At 38.0% G+C, this 27,386-nt stretch overlaps 1 protein-coding gene across 2 annotated transcripts in view; it reads left to right on the forward strand.

Moving 5' to 3' along the window:
* The window catches only part of UBQLN1 (ubiquilin 1), a 55,022-nt gene that overhangs the window by 9,680 nt on the left and 17,956 nt on the right, over nucleotides 1-27,386 (forward strand). For both annotated transcript variants that reach the window (XM_046664224.1, XM_046664223.1), the window contains exons 2-3: nucleotides 24,058-24,209; nucleotides 26,061-26,176. In XM_046664224.1, the coding sequence (XP_046520180.1) occupies nucleotides 24,058-24,209; nucleotides 26,061-26,176 (268 nt within the window). The remainder of the gene's footprint in view (nucleotides 1-24,057; nucleotides 24,210-26,060; nucleotides 26,177-27,386) is intronic.

Consider the following 27,386-nt stretch of genomic DNA (forward strand, 5'->3'; position numbering starts at 1 on the left):
TCGAGAGCCTGGAACCAGTATCACGGTACTGCAGAACAGCGTTGATATTTGCACCAGTAACAGCATTATCAAAAAGTTAAATTATAATCAGTAGAATTGAAAACAGTTTTGGTGTTCACACAGGGGTAAACTTAGCTGGAGAATCCACTGATGTGAAACACCTGACTTTGAGTCATGCTGAGAAAATGAGAGGCTACTGAATGTTGTTTTATACATGTTGGATTGATTTCAATTCATTAACTTAAATTACTTATTTGAGACACATTAGAATTTTGATTCTTGTGGTTGTTGAGAAAACATGTACTAATTCTCAGTTTTCAACTCCTCTGGACTGTTGGTTATTACTGTAGTTTGTCACTGCAAGACCAGAGTAGGCAACATACGTTTATAGGAAATACAGATCCTTAGGGGTCCATTCTATCGTGTATTTTTCATTTTGCGTTAGTGGTGGCCACATGGGCTTAAGGACAAAAATAAGTATATCTATCTAAGTACTCTAGAAATAACTAAAGGAAATTACAAAAATCTTTCCTTCATGGTTAGGATTCTTCCCTAGGTAGATAGAAATATTTCACACAATTTGTTACAATAAGTTTTATGTTTTTGCAGAGGAATAGTGTCTGTGGACTGCCTTTGTTTAAAGCAGCTTTGAAAATTTTTAAGATTGCTAAGTTTCTTTTCTATGTCAACACTACCAGCTTCTGATTTTTTCTTGTGTGTAATAAAAGTATAGTAGACAAAAGAGACATGGAAGTAAATGTCAAATGTTAAGAGAAAATTTTTGGAAATTTTGAAGCCAATGTAAACTGAAACCATTTCCCTCTACCCTTTTAGGGTGCAGAATAGAAGTTTAAGGATATCTAAAGTGTGTGCCGTACTTTTGGTCCTTCTACAAAGACAAAACCTTGTTTAAATTGAACACGTTTGGATTAAAATTTTCTAAAATACAGCTTATTTGGAAAAGTATGTCTGTTTGATATGGTACAATAAAAATTAAGACTTATTGATCCCAGCCCTGTGGCTGAGTGGTTAAAGTTCTGCATGCTCTGGTGGCCCGGGTTCATGGGTTTGGATACCAAGCCTGGACCTACTCCACTCAGCAGCCACACTGTGGAGGTGTCCCACATACAAAAAAATAGAGGAGTATAGGCACAGATGTTAGCTCTGGGCTAGTTTTCTTCAAGCAAAAAAAGAAGAGAATTGGCAGCAAGTGTTAGCTCAGGGTGAATCTTCTTCTGAGGGAAAAAAGAAATTAAGATATATTCACTTTTGCAGATGAAGTGGCAGGCAGGTGAATTTAGAGTTGTAGTAATCCCTTGGTTTTTGCTAGTTTGTTCCAAGCTTTGGATAATTTACTCAGAATGAATCAATGTTAGATTAGTCTTCTATTTGGGAGTGGTTCTAATACCTAAAGTGTTTGACATTGCTTGTTTGAAATACAAAATTTATTTTTATAAGAACTGAATTATAGTAGGTAGTCTCATTATACAATTTCCCTTTGTACAGTACTAGAAATATAGTTTTATCCTACTACCATCTATAACATAATGCTTTCCAACTTTCACCATGAAATGCTGTAAACTCACACTTTAATTGCCTTACGTGCCTCTCAGAACCAAGAATTCCACCAGATTGGAGGATCCTAGTGACAGTGATGTTAATTTCCAACAGCTTTGTAATTCTGTAAGGGAAAGTGATTTCTTACAGTTCTGTCAGGACTTTGGTTTCATTTCTTTAGATTCTGTTGTGAGGATTGAATGAGATAAAGTGTCTGGTGCCAGGCACAGTGTAGCTGCTTAATAAAAAGATGATTAATGTAAATGCTTTTTGAACTGTGTGGCATTGGAGCTTAGTCCTTTGCATCTAGGGACACCATAGAGAAACCTTTGGTCTGTCTAGAAAGCCCTGATTGTCTTTCAGATACTGACGTTGACAACTCTTTGTTAGAAGGACTCCAGCCCTTGAATATTACTAAGGGCTCAACTAAACTATTCACTGTTGTTTTATAAGCTTTGGAGGTGGTAGCTGTTTTTGGTTATCGGATCTTAACTGTCTCTGCCTCATGCAGTACTCATGGATGGCCATCTCTCATACTTGGGTGATCATCTGTGTTGTGATTTCCATGTCTTCTATCCCCTCTGATCTGCTGCCTGAAACTAGGGCATCTTCATCCCAGTTTGTTTCAGATGACTTACCCAAGACAAGTTATATGTTAACAATTGGAATGCTCAGGGAACTTAGTCACCTTTGTTTTGATTTTCTGGTGTTTCTTATGTGTATGGTATTCACAATCAACTTTAAACCTATTTTTATTGAAGTATGGTACAGAAGAATGCACACGTATACATGTATAGCTCTGTATATTAACACAAAGGTCAAGTAGAATATTACCATCCACTCAGAAGTCACCTTGTGATCCTTTACAGTCACCACCTCCTCCCAAGGGGAACCATTATTCTCACTTTTGGCACCATGGATTTTGCCCCCTTTCTTTTTTTAACTTCATATAAATGAAATCAACACTGTTTTATCTTAATTTGTGCTTGGCTTTTTTTTGCTCTACATTGAGGGATCCATGATGACGTGGCTGCAGTCCATTTGTAGTCATTGTATGTAATATTCTATTAATGGAATATACTACAGTTTGTTCTACAGTTGAGCATTTGGGGTTTTTAAAAAAGTTTTTGGGTAATAACAAAGAATACTGATTTTACTTCCTTGAACATGTCTTTTGGTGTACTTATGGACACAATTTGTTAGATAAAATCCCAAAAGTGGAATTGTTGAGTCATCAGGTAAGTATATATTCAGCTGCTCCTGCAAAATATTTTTCCAGAATATACCAGTTATACTTTTACTTGTAATGTATGTGGGTTCCAGTTCCTCCAGTCGAACCATTCAGTGGATGTATTACTGGTTTTAATTCGAAGTTACCTGGTTATTAGTTAATTAAAGTGAGCACCTTCCCTGTGTTTATTGGCCATTTAAATTTCGTTTTTGGGAATTTCCTGTTTGTCTCGACCCTTTTTCATTGGTGTTGTGTCTTTCTTGGTGATTTGTAAGCCTTCTATATAAAATCCAGATTTGAACTCTCTGTTGTTTATTTGGTGTTACAGATAATTTCTCTCTGTTGCTTATCTTTTTACTCTGTTAACGATAGTTCAATTTATTGTGCCTTCTTTTTGTGTTTACATCTTTTTGTGTCCCCCTTAGGAAATCTTTTCCAGTTCAGCTAACATTATTGATTTATCTTTTTGGTGCTGTTTAATTGCGTGATATTGTTTAATTTGCAGGTAGTCGGAGTACATATTTGGAATGATTGTAACTTTTTGAAATATGTTGACTTGCTTTATGGCCCAGCATATGGTCTAATTTTGTAAATGTAGTTACATAGAATGCTTATTCTGCAGTGATTGGGTCCAGTGTTCTGTACGTGCCAGTTAGGTCATTTGTGAATTATATTGTTGAAATCTTTTATATACTAACTTATTTTTGCCTGTTTTATTCATCAGTTACTGAGATAAATGTTGAAATATCTTACTGTATTTTTGGATTTGTCTGGTTTTCTCTAGTTTTATTTAGTTTTTGCTTTATACATTTTGAAGTTGTATTATGTATACACACATTTAAAGTTTTATCTTATTGTGAATTGAAGACTTTATAAAGTTGAAATGTAGTTGCTTTTGTACTGACGTCTGCTTTGTTGATTAGAATTAGCCTCACCAACATTCTCTGGTTAATTTTTGCATGAACTGTCTTTACTTGTTCTTTTTATTTTCAACTTTTCTTTTTCTCTGTAGTTTATGTGTATTTTTTAAGCACAATGAAGTTGGATTTTTAAATCCAGTCTGACAGTGTTTGTCTTTTTAACTTATAGTCTGTTGTGTAATCATTGATATTTTTGGTTTACATTTACTGTTATATTGTTTGATTTCTATTTTTTGTGTCTATTCTGTGGTGCTTTTTTCCTTTCTTTTGGATTATTTTATATTATTCCAGTTGCCTTCTTTGTTAGATTGGTACATGTATGCTGTTTTTACTCTTTAGTAGTTACCCTAGAGATTACCATATGTATTTTAACTTATCAAAAGTCTAAATTAATAAATGCTTGTGCTTTTTTCCAGTTAATGCAAGCACCTAAGAACAGTTGAACTCCATTTACACACCCCTGGACTAGACTTGACTTCCTTTCTTAGAATACAAGACATTATTATTACTGCTTTAGAAAGTCAGTATTCATTTTGATTTACCTAGGTATATATCCTTTCCATTTTGTATTTCTTCATCTAGGATCATTTTATTCTGAGGACCACATGAACATTTCCTGTAGGCTATATGTGCTAGGTTACAAATTCTATCCATTTTTTTTTTATTGAGTTAATGATAGGTTACAACCTTGTGAAATTTCAGTTGTACATTATTGTCTGTCAGTCGTGTTGTAGGTGCACCCCTTCACCCTTTGTGCCCACACCCCACCCCCCCCATTCCTGTGGTAGACACTAGTCTGTTCTCTTTGTCCACAGGTTTAAATTCCTCATATGAGTGGAGTCATACAGAGATTGTCCTTTTCTATCTGGCTTTTTTCACTTAACATAATTCCCTCAAGGTCCATCCATGTTGTTGTAAATGGGACGATTTTGTTCTTTTTTACGGCCAAGTAGTATTCCATTGTGTATATATACACCACATCTTCTTTATCCAGTCATCTGTTGATGGGCACTTAGGTTGCTTCCACATCTTGGTGATTGTAAATAATGCTGCAGTAAACATTGGGGTGCATAGGACTTTTGAAATTGCTGACTTCAAGCTCTCTGGATAGATACCCAGTAGTGGAATAGCTGGATCATATGGTAGTTCTATTTTTAACTTTTTGAAGAATCTCCATGCTGTTTTCCATAGTGGCTGCACCAGTTTGCATTCCCACCAGCAGTGTATGAGGGTTCCTTTTTCTCCACAACCTCTCCAACGTTTGTTAGTATTTGTTGTAGTTATTTTTGTCATTCTAATAGGTGTAAGGTGATATCTTAGTGTAGTTTTGATTTGCATCTCCCTGATGATCAGGGATGATGAACATCTTTTCATGTGCCTATTGACCATCCGTATATCTTCTTTGGAGAAATGTCTGTTCATGTCTCCTGCCCGTTTTTTGATGGGGTTGTTTAATTTTTTGTTGTTGTGTGAGTTCTTTATATATAATGGATATTAAGCCTTTGTCAGATGTATTACTTGCAAATATTTTTTCCCAGTTACGGGGTTGTTTTTTTTGTTTCAGTCCTGTTTTCCCTTGCCTTGAAGAAGCTCTTTAGTCTGACGAAGTCCCATTTGTTTATTCTTTCTATTGTGTCCCTTGTCTGAGAAGACATGGTGTCCGAAAAGATCCTTTTAATACTGATGTCAAAGAGTGTACTACCTACATTTTGTTCTAGAAGCCTTATGGTTTCAGGTCTCAGCTTTAGGTCTTTGTTCCATTTTGAGTTTATTTTGGTGAATGGTGAAAAAGAATGGTCAATTTTCATTGTTTTACATGTGGCTTTCCAGTTTTCCTAGCACCGTTTGTTGAAAAGACTTTCTTTTCTCCATTGAATGCCCTCAGCTCCTTTGTCTAACATTAGGTGTCCATAGACGTGTGGTTTTATTTCTGGGCTTTCAATTCTGTTCCATTGATCTGTGCACCTGTTTTTGTAGCAGTACCATGCTGTTTTGATTATTGTAGCTTTGTAGTATGTTTTGAAGTCAGGGATAGTGATGCTTCCAGCTGTGTTCTTTTTTCTCAGGATTACTTTAGCAATTTGGGGTCTTTTGTTGCCCCATATGAGTTTTAGGATTCTTTGTTCTAATTCTGTAAAGAATGTCTTTGGGATTCTGATTGGGATGGCGTTGAATCTGTAGATTGCTTTAGGCAGTATGGACATTTTAACTATGTTTATTCTTCCAATCCATGTGCATGGAATGTCTTTCCATCTCTTTATGTCGTCATCCTTTTCTTTCAGAAAAGCTTTGTAATTTTCATTGTATAGGTCTTTCACTTCCTCAGTTAAATTCACCCTGAGGTATTTTATTCTTTTTGTTGCGATTCTGAATGGTATTATGTTCTTGAGTTCTTTTTCTGTTAGTTCATTATTAGAGTATAGAAATGCTACCGGTTTATGCAAATTGATTTTATACCCTGCAACTTTGCTGTAGTTGTTGATTACTTCTGAAAGTTTTCCAATGGATTCTTTGGGGTTTTCTATATATAAGATCACGTCGTCTGCAAACAGCGAGAGTTTCACTTCTTCCCCCCATTTGGATTCCTTTTATTCATTTTTCTTGCCTGATTGCTCTGGCCAGGACCTCCAGAACTATGTTAAATAAGAGTGGTGATAGAGGGCATCCTTGTCTTGTTCCTGTTCTCAGGGGGGTGGCGCTCAGTTTTTGCCCATTGAGAATGATGTTGGCTGTGGGTTTGTCATATATGGTCTTTATTATGTTGACATAGTTCCCTTCTATCCCCATTTTGTTCAGAGTTTTTATCATAAATGGCTGCTGGATCTTGTCAAATGCTTTCTCTGCATCTATTGAGATGATCATGTGGTTTTTATTTCTCAGTTTGTTGATGTGGTGTGTCACGTTGATTTGTGGATGTTGAACCATCCCTGTGTCCCTGGTATGAATCTCACTTGATCATGATGTATGATCCTTTTGATGAATTGCTGTATTCGGGTTGCCAAAATTTTGTTGAGAATTTTTGCATCTATGTTCATCAGTGATATTGGCCTGTAGTTCTCTTTTTTCGTGGTGTCCTTGTCAGGTTTTGGTATCAGCGTGATGTTGGCTTCGTAGAATGTGTTAGGAAGTGTTCCATCCTCCCTAATTTTTTGGAATAGCTTGAAAAGGATAGGTATTAAATCCTCTCTGAAAGTTTGGTAGAATTCCCCAGGAAAGCCATCTGGTCCTGGAGTTTTATTCTTTGGGATGCTTTTGATGGCTGTTTCAATCTCTCTTCTTGTGATTGGTCTGTTCAAATTGTCTGCTGCTTCTTGAGTGAGCTTTGGGAGATTGTAGCAGTCCAGGAATTTGTTCATTTCTTCTAGGTTATCCATTTTGCTGGCATATAGTTTTTCGTAGTATTCTCTTATAATCCGTTGTATTTGTGCGGAGTCTGTTGTTTTTTCTCCTCTTTCATTTCTGATGTTATTTATGGGAGCTTTGTCTCTTTTTTTCTTTGTAAGTCTGGCTAGGGGTTTGTCAATTTTATTTATCTTCTGAAAGAACCAGCTCTTTGTTTCCTTGATCCTTTCTACTGCCTTTTTTGTTTCAATAGCATTTATTTCTGCTGTGATTTTTATTATTTCTCTCCTTCTGCTGATTTTGGACTTTGTTGTTCCTTCTCTAATTCAGTTAGGTGTAGTTTAAGATTGCTGATTTGGGGTTTTTCTTGTTTGTTAAGATGTGTCTGAATGGCGATGAATTTTCCTCTTAATACAGCTTTTGCTGCCTCCCATATGAGTTGGTATGGCGTGTTATCATTTTCATTTGCCTCCAGGTACTTTTTGATTTCCTCCTTAATTTCTTCAGTTATCCATTGCTTGTTCAATAGCGTATTGTTTAGTCTCCACATCCTTGTGCCTTTCTCAGCTTTTTTCTTGTAATTTCTAGCTTTATAGCATTATGATCGGAGAAGATGCTTGTTATTATTTCAATCTTTTTAAATTTGTAGAGGCTTGCCTTGTTTCCCAACATATGGTCTATCCTTGAGAATGTTCCATGCGTGCTTGAGAAGAATGTGTATTCTGCTGTTTTTGGATGGAGTGTTCTATATATGTCTATGAAGTCCAAGTGTTTTAGCTTTTCGTTCAGCTCCACTGTTTCTTTGTTGATTTTCTGTCTGGATGATCTGTCCATTGATGTGAGTGGGGTGTTGAGGTCCCCTACTATTATTGTGTTATTTTTGATATCTTTTAGTTTTGTTAATAGTTGGTTTATGAACTTTGGTGCTCCTGTGTTGGGTGCATAGATATTTATAAGTGTTATTTTTTCTTGATGTAAGTGTCCCTTTGATCATTATGTATTGGTCCTCTGTGTCTCTCTTTACCTGCCTTATCTTGAAGTCTGTTTTGTCTGATACAATTATTGCAACACCTGCTTTCTTTTGTTTGCTATTAGCTTGGAGTAATGTCTTCCACCACTTCACTCTGAGCCCGTGTTTGTCCTTGGAGGTGAGGTGTGCTTCCTGGAGGCAACAAATTGTTGGATCTTGTTCTTTAATCCATTTTGCCACTCTGTGTCTTTTTATTGGAGGGTTCAGTCCGTTTACATTGAGGGTGAGTATTGATGTATGAGGGCTTAATGCTGTCATTCTGTTGCTCGTTTTCCGGTTTTCCTGCATTTCCTTTGTTTCTTATCCTGTGTGTCTTAGCCTACCCATTGACTTCTACAATTTCTTATGCTGGGTTTCTTAGATGTTTTTCCTCATTTATGTTTTGTGTCTCTGTTCTGTTTTTTAGTTTAGTGGTTACCCTGAAGTTTGCATTCAGAATCTCGTGTGTAACATAGTCCATTTTCTGGTGGTCTCTTACTTACTTAGCCTACACTGTTTCAGTCCCTTTCTGCCTCCCCTCCTAAATTATTATTTTCATCTCTTATTCCAACTTGTGTTGTGAGTTTGTGGTTAGGGTGATAAGACTGTCTTTGCTTTTGTGATTTCCGTCCCTTTATCCTAATGCTGTAGTTGAATATTTGCTATCCTATTCCGATTCTATCTATTTGTCTCCCTACTCTGTGCTTTGTGACCCCGTACTCCCTTTTTTTCTTTTTTCATGTATGAGAGCCTTCTTGAGGATATCTTGTAGTGGAGGTTGTGTGACTACAAAGTCCCTCAGGTTTTGTTTGTCTGGAAAAGATTTAATTTCTCCCTCATATTTGAAGGATAGTTTTGCTCGGTAGAGTATTCTTGGCTGAAGATTTTTATCGTTTAAAGTTTTGAATATGTTACTCCAATCTCTCCTAGCTTGTAAGGTTTCTGTTGAGAAATCCACTGAAAGTCTGATAGGGGTTCCTTTGTAGGTTATTTTCTTCTGCCTTGTTGCCCTGAGTATTCTTTCTTTGTCATTCATTTTTGCCATTTTTACTACTATGTGCTTTGCAGTAGCTCTTTTTACATTAACAAATCTAGGTGATCTGAAACCTTTGTCCACACGTTTCTCTCTCAATCCCTAGATTTGGGAATTTCTCTTCTATTATTTCGTTGAGCACACTTTCTGCTCCATTTTCCTTTTGCATGCCCTCTGGAATCCCGATGATTCTTAAGTTGCATTTTCTCATTGAGCCAGCTATTTCTCAGAGTTTTTCTTCAGTTTTCTTAAATCTTAGTTCTCTTTCTTCTTCTGTCTGGAGCCATTCAGCCTATCTTCGATTATGCTGCTCTGTGGTGTCTACACGGGCCTTCAGGGAATCTGTATTCTGTTTTATCTATTATATTTTTCATCTGTATTAGTTCTAATTGATTCTTTATAATTTCAATCTCTTTTGTGAAGTAACTCCAGAACTCGTTGACTTGTTTCTCTATATTTCCCTTTACTTCATGGAATATTTTGAGGATAGCTATTTTGAACTCCTCTTCCCCTAGTTTACCCATTTCCAAGCCCTTAGGAACTACTTCTATATTTTTATTGTCTTGCTTTTGGACTGTAGCTTTTATAAATTGCTGGATGGTAGAGGAGCGGTTTTTGTGTAGGATGCTATTATTCGCCTGCAATTACAGCCTGTTGCCACTAGATGGGGGTGGAGAGGCTTGTTTACTGAGCTGTCTGCCTTCAGCCAAGATGGCGGCGCCCAGCGTGGGTTGGGGGAGGAGGGGTATTAGATCAGCTCTCACTTTCTGGTCTCCCAGGGCCCTGGCTGGCTGGGGCTCCCCCACGCGAAAGCTTTCCCCTGTTAGAGGGTTTCTGCTGCTGGGAGGTGGGAGTCCTGGAAGATCCCCCGACGTGCGGCCCCTCCACCACTCCTTCCCGCACCCGTGGCAGCAATCCTTGTCTCTAGGGGCGGGAGCGAAGTTCTCTCTTACCTGGTTCCAGCTCCGAGGCTGGCTGCAGCCTCTCTGCCTTCTGTCGTTTGGCTGCTGTGGGTCTCTGACGATTTCTGTTATTAGGATTGTTGTTTTGGTTGGAATGCAGTTGCTCTTTTTGGTTGTACTTGGGAGAGAGTCCCTGGTGAGCTCATGCCGCCATGTTGCTGACGTTACTCTCTCAAATTCTATCCGTTTTTATGTGTTTGAAAATGTCTGTTTCAGTTTCATTTTGAGGAATTTTTCACTGGCCATAAAATTTTATGTTGCCAGTTATTCTTCCCCCTTTTAAATTTTTTCTTAGTTATTTCAAGTATACAGACAGTAGAGATAATAGTACGTTAAACCCCCGTGAATCCTTAACCTAGCTTTGACAATATTATAGCCAGTCTTGTTTCACGTATGCTTTCTCTGAAGGCCTCTCCCCTTTCCCCATTATTTTGATGCATTTTTCATAAATTATATCATTTCATCCCTTAAATTTCAGCATGTATCTGTAGACCCTTTATAAAAACATGATACGTTATCCTGCCTTACCAGTTAATATTTCTTTCATTTCATCATTTTGGAATCCCCAAATTTCTCAGAATCACTTTTTTTGTTATTGAGTTCATAATAGTTTGCATCATCGTGAAATTTCAGTTTTACAGTTTTTCTTGTCTGTCATCACATATGTGCTCCCCTTCACTCTCTGTGCTCACCCCCTTGCACTGGTAACCACTGAAGTGTTTTCTTTGTCCATGTGTTTGTTTATATTTCACATGTGAGTGAAATCATATGGTGTTTGTCTTTGTCAGTCTGGCTTATTTTGCTTAGCATAATTCCCTCCAGATCCGTCCATGTTGTTGCAAATGAGATGGTTTTGTCTTTTTTTATGGCTGAGTACTATTCCATTGTGTATGTATACTGCATCTTCTTTATCCAATCATCAGTCAATGGGCACTTGGATTGGTTCCACATCTTGGCTATTGTGAATAGTGCTGCAGTGAACATAGGGGTACATATGTTACTTTGAATTGTTGATTTCAAGTTGTTTGGGTAGATACCCAGTAGTGGGATAGCTGGATCATACACTATTTCTATTTTTAGGTTTTGAGAAATCTCCATACTGTTTTCCATAGTGGCTGCACCAGTTTGCATTCCCACCAGCAGTGTTTGAGGTTTCCCTTTTCTCCACACCCTCTCCAACATTTGTTATTTTTAGTCTTAGTGATTATTGCCATTTTAATGGGTGGAAGGTGATATCCTACTCTAGTTTTGATTTGCATTTCCCTGATGATTAGTGATGTTGAACATCTTTTCATGTGTTTATTGGCAATCTATATATCTTCTTTGGGAAAATGTTCATGTTCTTGGCTCATGTTTTGATTGGACTAACTGGCTTTTTGTTGTTGAGTTGTGTGAGTTCCTTTTATATTATGGAGATTAACCCCTGTTGGATATATGATTTGTAGATATTTTCTCCTTATTGGTGGGTTGTCTTTTTGTTTTGATCCTAGTTTCTTTTGCCTTGCAGAAGCTCTCTAGTCTGATGAATTCCCACCTGTTTATTTTTTCTTTTGTTTCCATTGTCTGTGAAGACATGGTATTTGAAAAGACCCTTTTAAGTTCGATGTCAAGGAGTGTACTACCTGTGTGATCTTTCAGGAGTCGTATGGTTTCAGGAGTTATCTTCAAATCTTTGATCCATTTTGAGTTTGTTTTTGTGTCTGGCATAAGATAATGGTCTATTTTCATTCTTCTGGAAGTGGTTGTCCAGATTTCCGAACACCGTTTATTGAAAAGACTATTTTTTGTCCACTGTATGTTCTTGGTACCTTTGTCAAAGATTAGCTGTCCATAGATGTGCGGTTTTATTTCTAGGTTTTCATTTCTGTTCTGTGTGCCTGTTATTTTACCAGTGCCATGCTGTTTTGATTACTATGGCTTCGTAGTGTGTTTTGAAGTCAGGGATTGTGATGCCTCCAGCCTTGTTCTTTTTTCTTACTATTTCTTTAGCAATTTGGGTTCTTCAGTTGCACCATATGAATTTTAGGATTCTTTGCTTTATTTCCGTGAAGAATGTCATTGTGATTCTGACGGGGATTGCGTTGAATCTGTAGATTGCTTTTGGTAGTAGGGACGTTTTAACTATGTTTATTCTTTGAGTCCATGTGCATGGACTCTCTTTACGTCTCTTTATGTCATCAACTATTTCTTTCAGTAATGTCTTATAGTTTTCATTGTATAAATCCTTCACCTCCTTGGTTAAGTTTATTTCTAGATGTTTTATTGTTTTTGTTGCTATTGTGAATGGTATTGTAATTCCATACAAGATTCCATTACAATTGTAATATCCATACAAAAATACAATTGTATTCTTGAGTCCTTTTTCTATAAATTTGTTATTGGAGTATAGAAATGGAAGTGATTTCTGTAAGTTGATTTTGTACCGTGTAACTTTGCTGTAGTTGTTAATTATTTCTAATAGTTTTCTGATGGATTCTTTAGGGTTTTCTGTATAAGATCATGTCTGCAAACAGCAAGAGTTTCACTTCTTGACTGCCTATTTGGATTTCTTTTATTTCTTTCTCTTGCTTAATTGCTCTGACCAAAATCTCCAGTACTATGTTGAATAAGAGTGGTGATAGTGGGCATCCTTGTCTTGTTACTGTTCTCAGAGGGGTGGCGTTCAGTTTTTCCCCATTGAGGGTGAAGTTTGCTGTAGGTTTGTCATATATGGCTTTTGTTATGTTGAGGTAATTTTCTTCTGTCCCGGTTTTGTTAAAAGTTTTTATCATAAATGGCTGTTGGCTCTTGTCAAATGCTTTCTCTGCATCTATTGAGATGATCATGTGGTTTTTATTCCTCATTTTGTTAATGTGGTGTATCACATTGATTGATTTGTGGATGTTGAAGCATCCCTGTATCCATGGTGTAAATCCCACTTGATCGTGATGTGTGATCTTTTTGATGTATTGGTGTATTCTGGTTGCCGATATTTTGTTGAGGATTTTTGCATCTATGTTCATCAGCGATATAGGCCTATAGTTTTCCTTTTTTTGTGTTGTCCTTGTCAGGCTTTGGTATCAGAGTGATGTTGGCCTCATAGAATGTATTAGGAAGTGTTCCATCTTCCCTAGTTTTTTGGAATAGCTTGAGAAGGATAGGTATTAAATCCTCTCTGAAGGTTTGGCAGAACTCTCCAGGGAAGCTGTCTGGTCTTGGGCGTTTGTTTTTTGGGATGCTTTTGATTACTGTTTCAATCTCTTTACTTGTGATCAGTCTATTCAGATTATCTACTTTTTGGTTCAGCTTTTGGAGGTTATAAGAGCCTAAGAATTAATCCGTTTCCTCTAGATTGTCCATTTTGTTGGTATATGGCTTTTCATAGTATACTCTTATAATCCATTGTATTTCTGTGGTATCTGTTGTTGTTTCTCCTCTTTCATTTCTAATTTTATTTATCTGAGCTTTCTTTCCTTTTTTCTTTGTAAGTCTGGCTAAGCGTTTGTAAGTTTTGTCTTCTCAGAGAACCAGCTCTTTGTTTCATTGATCCTTTCTGCTTCCTTTTTTGTTTCAATAGCACTTATTTCTGCTCTGATTTTTGTTATTTCTCTCCTTCTGCTGAGTTTGGGCTTTTTTCTTTTTGTAATTCAGTTAGGTGTAGTCTGAGATTGCTTATTTGGGATTTTTCTTGTTTGTTAAAGTGAGCCTGTATTGTGATGAATTTCCGTCTTGGTATGGCTTTTGCCGTATCCCATATGAGTTGGTATGGTATGTTTTCATTTTCGTTTGTCTCTAGGTGATTTTTGATTTCTCCTTTAATTTCTTCAATGATCCATTGGTTGTTCAATAGCATGTTGTTTAATCTCCACATCTTGGTCCCTTTCCAAGTTTTTTCTTGTAATTAATTTGTCTTCATAGTATTGTGATTGGAAAAGATGCTTGTTATTATTTCAATCTTAAACTTAGTGAGGCCTAACTTGTTTCCAAACATATGGTCTGTCCTTGAGAATGTTCCGTGTGCACTTGAGAAGAATGTGTATTCTGCTGTTTTTGGGTTCAGTGTTCTATATATGTCTATTAAGTCCAACTGGTCTAGCTGTTCATTTAATTCCACTGTTTCCTTGTTGATTTTCTACCTGGATGATCTCTCCATTGATGTGAGTGGAGTGTTGAGGTCCCCTTATTATTGTGTTATTGTTAGTATATTCTTTTAGGTTTGTTAACAGTTGCTTTATGTACTTTGGTGGTCCTGGGTTGAGTGCATAGATATGTATAAGTGTTATGTCTTTTTGGTGGAGTGTCTCTTTATTCATCATATACTGCCCTTCTCTGTCTCTTTGCCCTTCTTATCTTGAAGTCTGTTTTGTCTGCTGTAAGTGTTGTGACACGGGCTTTCTTTTGTTCGCCATTAGCTTGGAGTATTGTCTTCCATCCCTTCACTCTGACCCTGTGTTTGTTGGAGCTGAGATTTATTTCCTGGAGGCAGCATGTTGTTGGGTCTTGTTCTTTAATCCATCTCACCACTCTGTGTCTTTTTATTGGAGAACTCAATCCATTTATGTTTAGGGTAATATCGATATGCGATGTCTTAATGCTGTCATTTTATCGCTCATTTTCCAGTTCTCCTGCATTTCCTTTGTTTCTTGTCCTCTGTATTTTGGTCTGCCAATTGAGTTATGTAGTTTTTTATGTTGTGTTTTTTGTTTTCTCCTAGTTTATTAATTGTGTCTGTTCTACTTTTTTGTTGAGTGGTTACCATGAGGTTTGTATTCAGAATCTGGTAGAATACGATAGTCCATTTTCTGATGGCGTCTTATTTCCTTAGACTAAACTATTTCTCTTCTTTTCCTCTTCCCATCCTAAGTTGTTTTTCTCATATCTGATTCCGTCTTGTGTTGTCCAGTTGTGGTTAAAATGGCAAGATAATATTTATTTTTAGTGTTTTCCTTCCCTTTATCGCTCATGCTGTACTTGAGTATTTGCTAACCTGTTCTGATGTATAGCTACAGTTTTCTGATTTTGTCTACCTATTTATTTCCTTAGTCCATGCTTTGTATCCCCTTTCTCCTTTTTTTTTCATGACTATGAACTCCCTTAGCTTTTGTTCATCTGGTAAAGTTTTTATTTCTTCATCATATCTGAAGGATGTTTTAGCAGGATAGAGTATTCTTTTCTTTTTTCTTTTTTTTTTTTTAAAGATTGGCACCTGAGCTAACAACTGTTGCCAATCTTTTTTTTTCCCCTGCTTTTTCTTCCCCCAGATACCCCCAGTACATAGTTGTATGTTTTAGATGTGGGTCCTTCTAGTTGTGGCATGTGGGATGCCGCTTCAGCATGGTCTGATGAGCAATGTCATGTCCGCCCCCAGGATCCAAACTGGTGAAACCCTGGGCCAGCAAAGCAGAGCCTGTGAACTTAACCACTTGGCCACAGGGCTGGCCCCTGGATAGAGTACTGTTGGTTGGAAGTATTTGTCCTTCAAAGATTTGAATATGTCATTCCAGTGTCTCCTAGCCTGTAAGGTTTCTGCAGAGATATCTTTTGAAAGCCTGATAGGGGTTCCTTTGTAGGTTATTTTCTTCTGCCTTGCTGTCTTTAGTATTTTTCCTTTGTCGTTAGCTTTTGTCAGTATCATTACTATATATGCTTTGCAGTAGGTCTTTTTAAAATTGACATATTTAGGAGATCTGATAGCTTTTTCCACATGGAGTTTCATCTCATTCCCCAGGTGTGGGAAGTTCTCTGCTATTTCTTTGAGCAAGCTTTCTGCTCCATTCTCCTTCTCTTCTCCCTCTGGAATACCTACCGTTCTTATGTTGCATTTCCTACTTGAGTCAGATATTTTTCAGAGACCTCTTTCATTTCTTTTTAGTCTTAATTCTCTGCACTCCTCTATCTGGAGCATTCCAACATGTGTATCCTTGATTATGCTGATTTGCTCCTCTATGATGTCCACTCAAGCATTCAGGGAATCCATATTTTGTTTAGTCTTATATATTGTGTCTTTTCTCTCCAACATTTCTGATTGGTTCTTCTTTATAGTTTCAATCTCCTTTGTGAAGGAGCTCCTGAACTTATTGAATTGTTTCTCTACGTTCTCTTTTTAACTCGTTGAGTTTTTTGATGATAGCTATTTTGAATTCCGTGTTATTTAGATTACATATTTCTGTGTCCTCAGGACTGATTTCTGCTTGTCATTTTCTCTCTTGTCTGAAGATTTAATACAAGTGCTTTTGCTCTTTTTTTTCTTTGAGGAATTAGCCCTGACCTAACATCTGCCAATCCTCCTCTTTTTTGCTGAGGAAGACTGGCTCTGTGCTAACATCTGTGTGTATGTTCCTCTACTTTATATGTGTGATGCCTGTCACAGCAAGGCTTGACAAGCTGTGCATAGGTCCACACCTGGGATCCAAGCCAGTGAACCCTGGGCTGCCGAAGTGGAATGTGCCAACTTAACTGCTGCGCCGTCGGTTAGCCCCAGATATTTAATATAATTTTTGACGCTGCTAGAGGACATGGCTCTGTGTTTGTGCATTGTGGTATTATTTGGCTGCAGTTACCACCTATTGCCACTGGGTGCTAGTCAAGAGCAGCATATTTTGAGCCGTTTGCATTCTGCCATGATCTCAGGCACTGGACCTGGTGCTGGGCATGTCGGGGGGGAAGGGGCACTTTTTTATGTGTGCTCTTGGGTTTTCTTGCTCTGCCCTTGCTGTCTGCTCCCTTGGGATGTTGACCTGATGAGGTTACCCATGGGTTAGCTTTCACCTTGGTAGGGGCTTTCCCCTATGTTGTGAGGGCCCTCGGGGATCTTTGATGTTGCTGCAAAGGAACATCTCCTTCTCTGTTCCTTCCCTCTTGGAGGCCGCCCATGTTCTGGGATGACAGTCTTTTGGGGATGGAGTGAAGTTTTTTCTCTTAGCCCCTTCCACTTCCTCCAAAGGGGGCTCTAGCCTCTCCACCCTCCATTGTATGGCTGCGTGGGTCTCTCCGACGTCTTTTGTGTTGTGTTTGGATGTCCTCTGTTGGAGTATGAATGTCTCTTTCATTGTATGTTGGAGGGGAGAGATTACCAGGAAAGCTCATTCATGACAGCTATTTTGAATTCTGTATCAGTTAGATTTCACTCATTCATGACTTTAAATTTGGTTTCTGGAGAATTGTCATTTTCTTTTTGTGATAGTTTGTTACTGTGGTTTTTCACAGTGCTTGAGGAGTTGTTCTTTTGTCAACGTTTTTGTAGTAGTCAACACCTTTCTTATTTAGATAATGCTTTGTTTACTTTGTTTCTGAGCTGCTCCTGGTTGTATTTGAGAGTTTGTCCTTTCCACTCTCCACTGTCTCTGCCAGAGGGGTGATTAGTGCTCTGGTTGTGCTCTTTGTGCCTTTGAGATTGCTGGTGTCTTTGCTGCTGACAGTGTCACTGCAGTTGTGGGTGTTGCCACCGGTGTTACTGGGCTGACAAGCACCTCTGCTGGTTCTGTGACCTCCTGGGTCACGGATTCCCAGCTGTGGCGTGGGAGGGGGAGGTTGACTTGTGAGCCAGGATCATGGGCACCTCTGCCTTATTTGGGTTTGTTTGATGTGCAGGTGCTGCTGCTGTCGGTGGGGAGGCTGGAGTTGTGGGTGCTGCTCCTGCATGTATCTCCAGTGCTGCTGCTCCTGGGTTTCCTGGGGGTGGTGTCACTGCCACTGCTGAGGTTCCTGGAATCTCTGGTCTCAGGCACCGCTGCTGCTGCCTGGGGCACCGGGGTCTTGTATGCAGCCCCTCGTTCCTGGGAGGGCCAGTGTTGGAGGCAGTGCCTCTGCAGGAGATGGAGAGAGCTAGGTTGTGGGTACCTTCTTCATCCTGGAGTCTCTGGCCTCGGGCACCTGGTGGTTCCTGTAGGCTCAGACTATGGGTGTTACCACCACTGCTAGGGGAAAGGGACAGGCAGAGTTGTGTCAGTGCGATTCCTGGAACCTCAGGTCAGAGGCACCACCACCACTGCTGGAGGTTAGCAGGGTGTTGGGTGAAGCCCCTGCTGCTGGAAGGGCTGGTTGTAGGTGCCATTGCTGAGGGTGCAGGAGGAGGCTTGTTTGCAGGGGCTACCTGGGTTCCTGGGGCCTCTGTTCACGGGCGTTACCACAGCTCCTGGAGCCTTGGGTTTTGCAGTCTGGTGCTGCTGCTCCCCTGGTCCCATCACCTCCACAAGATCTAGTCCACCCACCTTCAGATGTGAAGCTGTATGGATCTATCAGGCTTTCTGGTGTGTTGTGCAGAGAATTTTCTGTTGGCCTATGGATGTCCTACTGGTTGTAACTTAGAGAGGAGAGACTAAGGGAGCACCTTACTCTGACATGCTGCTGACATCACCTCAAAATTTGATTTTAAAGTGGGATGCACATAAGGCTCATACAGCGCAAGGCATTGATAAATGTCTTTTTTTTTTTTAATCTTATTTTTCACTAAGTATGCCATTGTTTCTTTTTCCTGCCTTGTTACATTAGCTGGGACTTTGAAGAGGACATCAAATAGAGTGGTGAGAGAGGACATCCTTGCTTTGTTCCTGATCTTAAAGGAAAAGCATTCAGTTGTTCACCATTAACTATGATTTTAAGTGTAGATACTTTGTAGGTGGACTTTATCAGGTCAAGGCAGTTCCCTTTTATTCCTAATTTGCTGAGAGTTTTGTCATGTATGAATGCTGTCAAATGCTTTTTTACTATTGGTTGATAAGAGTGTGTGGTTTTCTTCTTTTGTCTGTTAATATATTGAGTTAAATTGATTTTCAGATGTGGACTTAGGTTCACATTTCCAGGATAAACCCCACTGGGTCATTAAGAATTATTCTTGTTTCTAAATTGCTGGATTTGATTTGCTAGAATTTTGTGGAGGATTTCTACATCTGTGTCATGAGAGATGCTGGTCTGTAGTCTTGTGCTTTCTTTTCTGGTTTTGATATCAGGGTGATATCGGCCTCATGAAATGAATTGGCAAGTGTTCCTTCTATTTTCGAAGAGATTGAATGAATTCTGGTAGCTTGAATCTTTCAAGAAATTGGTTCATTCTGTCAGTGTTGTCAAATATTTGCATATTATCTTTTTAGTATCCGTGAGGTCTGTATTCACCCCCTTCAGTTCCTGATGTTGTTAATTTGTGTCTTCTCTGTTTTTTTCGGGGTCTGTCTAGAGGTTTATCAATTTCACTGATATTTTAAAAGATTTTTCTCTTGTTGTTCTGCTTCTGTTTTGTTTTCTGCTCTTATTTTTATCAATTCCTTGTTGGGTCTCATTTGCTCTTTTTCTAGTTTCTAAAGGTTGAAACTTAGGTTACTGATTTGTGACCTTTTTTCTTTTTAAAAGTTTCTCTAGACATTGCTTTAGCTGCATCTCACAAATTTGGATATATTGTAGGTTCATTTTTGTCAGTTGAAAATATTTTCTGATTTCTCCTCAAGACTACTTCTTTGACCCATGAATTATTTAGATGTATTTTGGTAACTTGGAGATTTTCCACATATCTTTCTGTTGTCGATTTCTAGTGTAATTCTATTGTCAAGGAGTGTCTTTTCAATCATTTTAAATTTCCAAGGTCTGTTTTATGACCCAGTTTTATGGTCTTTCTTGGTGAGTGTTCCATGTGTACTTCAAAAAGTTTTGTTTTCGTCTACATGTTCCCCTATGCTTTTTCCCCCTTAGCAATTTATTTGTTGAGGATACTTTGTTGTTGTTGTTGTTGTTGTTGATTTTAGTGGTTGTATCCTTTTGATGCCACCTAATATGTTCTTTTATTGCTCACATTTTGGGGGAAGACTTGTTGTTAGACCTAGATCAATGACTGTTAAACTTTAGCGTGCATCACATTCACCGGGGAGACTTGGTCTGATGTGGGTCCTGAGAATTTGCATTTCTACCACGTTAACCTGGTAATGGTGAATGTTGCTCATCTAGAGACAACACTTTGAGAGGAGCAGCTTTAGGGCAGAGTTTCTCAACCTCCTCTTTCTTGACATTTTGAGTTGGATAATTTGTTGTTTGGGGCTGGCCTGTGCATTGTAGGATGTTTAATAGCTTCTTTGTTCTCTGCCCACCACATGCCAGTGGTACTCACTCCTGTTGTGGTAATCAGAAATGTCTTGAGACATTACTGAATGCTACCCAGGGTGGATAGACACCCCCACCCACGTTGGGAACCACTATTGTAGGTTGGCTAACTGGGGAAAACTCTTACGTTCATATCTTTAAGTTCTTTTCTTTTAGGCTGATTGGATTTTTCTTGGAGATACTATATATTTTAATCTTCGTGCCTGGATGATGAAGGCCCAGCTGCCAGCATTCTCTTTGATAGGTATGAGGTGAAGGGGGAAAGGCTTAGCATTCTGGTGTGTCTGTGTTTACTTTAATCTTTTGCTTTTAGTATTGTTTTCCTGCTCTCAAAACATGGCTGGTGTGTTCTTTAGTCCAGAGACCTTCTAGTTCTTTTCCAGAGAGGGGAAAAAGAAATCCTCCAGTCTTTTGTTGAGTTTAGGGAAGGGCAGTTGCGTAGTATGCAGTTGAAGGTGTGTCTGCTTCGTAGACTTTCAAATAATTCTTCTTCGTTTAGCCTTTAGGCAACTCTCATCCCCATACTCTGTACCCTCAGCCTCTTCTGGTACCAATATTGAGTATTCTGGGAGTTCTGCCAATTCTGGGGATTGAATTAGGTTTTTACTTTCTGCATTGCCAGTTTTAGGATTCTGTTCTCTTGGGTCTGCAAAATTAATTGACCATGTGTCCCTCTGATCTCCAGCTTCAAAATTTTATTTCGGTTGAGACCAGAAGGTCTCAATTTGTTCTGTCATCTGAGTTTTTGCCTCAAATTTCTTTTTGCAAATCATCTGATAAGAGATTTGTTCTAGAATGTATAATTTGTGCAACCCAATAATAAAAAGATAACACAGTTAAAAAATGAGCAAAGGATCTGAATAAATAGTTCTCCAAAGGTATATAAATAAGCACGTGAAAGGATGTTTAGCATTATTAACTATCAGGGAATGCAAATCAAAACCACTTGACACCCACTAGTGTGGCCATAATAAAAAAGTCAGATAATAACAAGTATTGGTGAGGATATGGAGAGATTGGAACCCTTATACACTACTTGTAGGAATGTACAATGGTACAGCCACTTAGGATAACACTCTGATGGTTCCTCAAACAGTTAAACCAGGAGTTACTGTATGGCCCAGTAATTCCACATTCAGGTATATACTCAAGAGAAATGAAAATACATGCCCACACACAAACTTGTACGTGGATGTTTATAGCAGCATTGTTCGTAGTAGCCCAAAGTTGGAAACAATGCAAATATCCATCAATTGATGAACGAATAAACAAAATGTTGTATGTCTATACAATGGAATATTATTTGGATGTAAAAAGGAGTGAGATGTTGATACATACTACAACACAGATGAACCCTGAAAACGGGCTAAGTGAAAGAAGCCAGTCACAAAGATGGTGTATTATATGATTGCATTTATGTGAAACACCCAGAATAGGCAAATCTGGAGAGACAGAAAGTAGACTAATTGTTTCTTATGGCTTGGAGTGATTGGGGAATAGGGAGGTATAGCTGAAGGGTACTGATTTCTTTTTGAGAAGATGAAAATATTCTAAAATTGACTGTAGTGATGGTTGTACATATCTGTGAATATACTAAAAACCATTGAATTGTACGCCATAAGGGGACAAATTGTATAGTATGTGAGTTATATCGCCATAAAGCATTAAAGAATCTTTTACTGTTGTTTTATTGGGAATTTCAAAGCATGTAAGAGTAGATAGATGTGTCTTCAATCTAGCATTTTACCTTCAAATCCTAAAATATGTTAAAATGCTATATAATTGTATGTTAGACAAATAATTTATTTTGGAATGGCGTATTAGGAATCAAGGATTCTGAAAAGGATTTCTTAGTTTAAGCTTCCGAAACACGAATCTAGGTTGACTTCATTTTCTGGATGAAATAGAGTGTAGTTAAATCTGGGCAGATTGGTCCTTGAGACCAGAGTTGGGTTTGTATGCTGACCTGGCAGTTTATTAGCTGTGTCACCATGAAAGGAGGGGAACATGCTGAACTGCTCTTTGTTTTTCTGTCTGAAATAGAATTAAAAACTATCTACCTTAGAGTCATTGAAGATTAAAAGAGCTGGCGTAGTAGTAGCTACTATTTATTGATCACCAGCTGTGTGCCTGATGCTTGCATTTCACATACATTCTCATTCAGTCCTTATAAAGTCAGGTATTCTGCTGCTCATTACATTCTTATTATTTCTAATAGCTGCCAAAGGGAGAAATGAGATGTCTGATAATAGGAGAATGGTTAAATTATGGATTGGTCTATCTCTCTATATAGAATATTATGCAAATTGTATTTTGCAAAAGTCTTTTTAGTTACTTGGAAATTGCTTAGATAAAAGGGTTATATATCATATATTTTCTAATAAAGAATGGAAAGCTCAGATGGAGAAGCTCCAAAATATTTAGTGCAGTATAACTTTGTGTTGTCTTTATGACTTTTTAAAAACCAATTGCTTACGTTGAGGGTTGTTAACTTGATTATGGAAAATTTCAGTCATATGCAAAGGTAGAGTGTGATGAACTTTCATGACTTCTTATTTTCAACAGCGATTGACATATGGCCTGTCTTGTTTTATTTATATCACTCTACAGTTCCCCTTTCCTCCTCCAGCAAGATTTTATAAAATCTCGGATATTATTTAATGTGTCTTTCCACTTATTGTGACACCTGAAAATACACCCTCTATTTTCCAAAACACCTCTTTGGTGATAGTGCCATCATGTCTTGAGACCCACTTCTGTAAGGCATTGGGATAGAGGGCTTTAAGATGTGATTCTTTTCTGAATGTGGAGTGATTCCCTGAGGTAGCTTATTAATGTAGACCCTTTGGCTTACCCTGAGGTTTTCCTGATTTGGAGAGTGGAATAAAGCCTAAGCATCCAGGTGATTTTGAAAAAGGCTTGAGAAACGCTGATCTAGCATAGAATCAGTAAGCGCTTCTTTAAAGTCTGATGATTCTTTTCTCTCGTCTGTTTTTGCATGTTATTTTGTTTTTGTTTTTGTTTTTTTGAGGAAGATTAGCCCTGAGCTAACTACTTCCAGTCCTCCTCTTTTTGCTGAGGAAGCCTGGCCCTGAGCTGACATCCGTGCCCATCTTTCTCTACTTTATACGTGGGACACCTACCACAGCATGGCATGCCAAGAGGTGCCATGTCTGCACCCGGGATCCGAACCGGTGAACCCTGGGCTGCCGAGAAGCGGAACGTGTGAACTTAACCGCTGCGCCACTGGGCCAGCCCCTGCATGTTATTCTTGTCCTGGAATACCTTTCTTCAGATTTTCCTGGCTACTGCCTAATCTTTAGTTTTCACTGGAAAGTTTTCCTCTAACTGCCCTCTGTGCTTCTTCTGTACTTTTTGGTTTACTTGACTGACTCTGTCATCAGACTGCTCTCCTTCAGGGAAGGATTTTTGCTTTGTATCTTGCATCTGCATAATACTACTTGTTAATAAACATTAAATGAAATAGATGAGGAGGGACGTCAGTGTAATAGGCCAAAAATAAGAGGTTGGCTGTATATATATTCAACTAGAAAGGTGCAAGACTAGAGATACGAAATCTGAGGAATAGATTACTGTAAACTTGCTAGTAGCTCTGTGTGGCTTGAACTATATTTAGCACCATTGATATAAAAAGAATAAGGATATTGCAAAGAAATGAATTGTTAGGGCTTAGCAAAAGGTTGAATCTAGGATATGTGCACCTATAATAAAACCTTTGAGTTAGAGATGAGTCAAGTGGTAGTACTCATTTCCCACTAAGATCAAGATACTGACACAGAAAACATGCATCTTTATATTTGAATTGTTGCACTATCTGTATTAGGGGGGCTCTTTGAGGTACTACTTCTAGAAACTAGACTGAGTAGTGCTGTTCAGACACCTGTAATGCATGTTTATTTTATTTTTATTTTATTTAGTTCAAGGAAGAAATCTCTAAACGTTTCAAATCACATACTGACCAACTTGTGTTGATATTTGCTGGAAAAATTTTAAAAGATCAAGATACATTGAGTCAGCATGGAATTCATGATGGACTTACTGTTCACCTTGTCATCAAAACACAAAACAGGTATGTTTTTAGAAGACATATAGCTTTAAACTGAATATTTATATTTTTGTTTAGAAATAAGCAGTTGTGGCTGTCTCATTTATATTTAAATGGATTAAAATTCTATTATTTGAAAAGGAAAAATAAAATCTTAAAAAAATTCAGTTATTTGTTGGTAGCAAGTTTTTTTTTTAATAAACAATGTGATTCGGTGATGCTAATGCTTACACACTTGAATAAGCAAACTAATGTTTTTACCTATGCATGTTATTTTAGGAAGATTTTTGGACTTAGACAGGAGTGACTCATCTCCTTGGCAAACCACAAATGAGTAATCTTATTTCGTTAAATCTCAAGCACCATCAATTTTTAAGAGGCTCCTTTATTTTTTGTATCATTAAAAAAATACTGCCAGTTAAACTGATACATATTTTTTTCACTTAAAATTTTTATTTTATACTTGGTGAAAGAGCTCCTTTAGACTTACTTGGATATGGTATATTATCATATCACTCTTGTGCATACCTACAAAGAAAATATACCTGAAATAAATGGGTTAAAAGCCTTTCTAACACTACTTCCTGAATCTGATTCTTTTGAATCACCTTTTGGACTTAGTCATCAGTGCCCATATTTTCCTATGTGGAATGAAACTTTGTACTGTCAAGAGTGTCAGTAGTACAGTATTTCTTAAAAGACTGCTAGAGTATTTTCTCCAAGAGTTTCAAGCCAGTGATGCCCATTCTGCAAATTTTTTTTTTTCCCGAGGAAGATTAGCCCTGAGCTAACATCTGCTGCCAATCCTCTTCCTGAGCTGACATCCGTGCCCATCTTCCTCTATTTTATATGTGCGACGCCTGCCACAGCATGGCTTGCCAAGCAGTGTCAGACTGCACCCGGGATCCAAACTGGCAAACCCCGGGCCGCTGAAGCGGAAAGTGCTAACTTAACTACTGTGCCACCGGGCCAGCCCCCATTCTGCAAATTTTTATGCTAGTTTTTCCCAACAGCAAATATTTGTCTCACTAATACAAAATTCATTCCTCTTGTTCCTGTTTCTTTGCTTTTCTATATACACAATAACTTATTTTAGTACCAATTAATGCTGTAATCTTTTCTGAAGATACTTTCTGTGGTGATTAAACACAGCATGTCTGGTACAACAACGTACTCAGTCACTCAGTTGGAGTCATACAGAAAACATGTGTGCAGGCATGACAATTGATTCTTGGCTTTTAAAAGCAATTTTAAGACGGATCCTGATTTCAGAAATGTTAAAATGAAAAATGTGCATCTTAATAAAAAGCAGTGAGTGAGATTCGAAACTCTTAAGTATCAGATGGAAGGAGTTTCAAATAAAGTCTATTTTTTTATTTAAGGATAATAGTAATAATCAGTTATTACTTGGTATTGATTTCTCAGCCTTCTTTTGGTGAAGTCTTTTTGGTTTTTACTTTTAACAATTTCCAGGGTCTGAGTAAAACTGCCCCGCTCAACCCTCAAGAACTTAGAAGGGAGTAGATGGAAAGTTGCTTATATAGTCAAGCTTTGTGAGTGTGACTGATCATTGATTCTCTTCTGTGATGGGACCTAGCTCCCTCTCTTACATGATCAGTATGATTGAAAGTAATGAAATACTTATGTACATTCTACTGGAGGAGGAGAGGCAGTTGAAGTATAGTTGGGACTTAGTAAGATTTTAGTGTTTCTTTATATTTGTGTTCTTAATGCTTAGTCTTCTCAGGGTATTTATTGTATGATAATTTGCATTGGTCTGGAAACTTACTTTATTTCTGGGTATTGGAATTTTGGAGGTTCTTTTAAAAATAATTACCTCCACTGTTTACACCATGACTTAATTATTTTCCCCAGGCCTCAGGATCATTCAGCTCAGCAAACAAATACCAGTGGAAGCGGTGTTACCACATCATCAGCTCCTAATAGTAACTCCACATCCGGTTCTGCCACTAGCAACCCTTTTGGTTTAGGTAAGTGTCTTTAGTCATTTTTGTAGGGATGGGAAAAAAAATCCCTTCCTCCAGGGTAGTTTTGGATAAAATGACAGAATTAAACCTTAAATCGTTTCAACAACGACAAAAACAAAACTTTTATAGAGTGCTTGGGAATACAGATGTGCCTGGTTAGCTTACATTTGCATTTATTAAGTAGGTGAGAAAGTGACACATTGCTTTTTAATCATGAAAGAGATGTAGTGCATGTATACCTGATCTGACCACCACATAATTGAATATGAGGAAGATTAGCTAATTGTTGATCATGAGCTAAACCCCCAAATAGAATTTTCTCATTTGTAAAACAAACTGATCAGACTGCGTTAGTGATTTTTTGATTGTCTTGAACATACACAGGAGGGCTGGGGCCTGGGAGCAAGCCCGGTGATTATCTCCCACATCAGCCCAAACCACTTTTCTTGTATCAGTTCTTATAATGAGGTTCTGTGCAAGGTTTTGTTGGGGGAAAAAGTATTCTGAAGCTAACAAAAGTTGAACTAGATAAATGGATTAATGCTTCTTTCAGTTCTTAAGTTGTATGACAAGTATAATACCTTGAAGTGTCTTTTTTTATATGTCTAGTTTTCACATATCAAGGATTACACCTTTTATCCCTTCCAGAAAACTTTTTAGTAATTTAGTTACTAAATTTTATATATTTTTTACTATGCCAACTGTGTTGGAAACTTTTAGGGCATGGTATGGATTAATGTTTTCTTTTTTTAACGTTTGCTGCTCTTACTTTCTAAAATGATATTAGGCTAAATGTGTCTCTTTTGGTTGTGGCAGATGAGTTTTAGATGGCAAAATTATTAACACAAACAATCTAGAGAAATTAGGATGAAATTATTTAGTGTTGAGACTCATGAAAGGTATTGTTGAGGTAGCTCTCTCCCCTCTTTCCTCATTTATAGGCAAAGAAATTGAAGCCCAGAGAGACTGTGAGTTACTTTGTGTGAGGCCCTGCATCTCGCTATAATCCCTTCACTTCTAGTCTCATTCCCTCCCCCTACTATCTCAGTTGCTTTTCTCCATCAGTTATTCCATTTATGCTACATATTCTGCTTTTCTTTTTGATGCCTCTTTTCCTTAAGGTCTATTTCATGTAAAAGCGACAGAATCTCACTACCACCTTTTTTTTGCTTCCTTTCTCAGCAGTCTTTGGAAAAGACACTTTCTGTCCATA

Source organism: Equus quagga, chromosome 6, assembly GCF_021613505.1.
Source record: "Equus quagga isolate Etosha38 chromosome 6, UCLA_HA_Equagga_1.0, whole genome shotgun sequence".
NCBI classification, from domain to species: domain Eukaryota; kingdom Metazoa; phylum Chordata; class Mammalia; order Perissodactyla; family Equidae; genus Equus; species Equus quagga.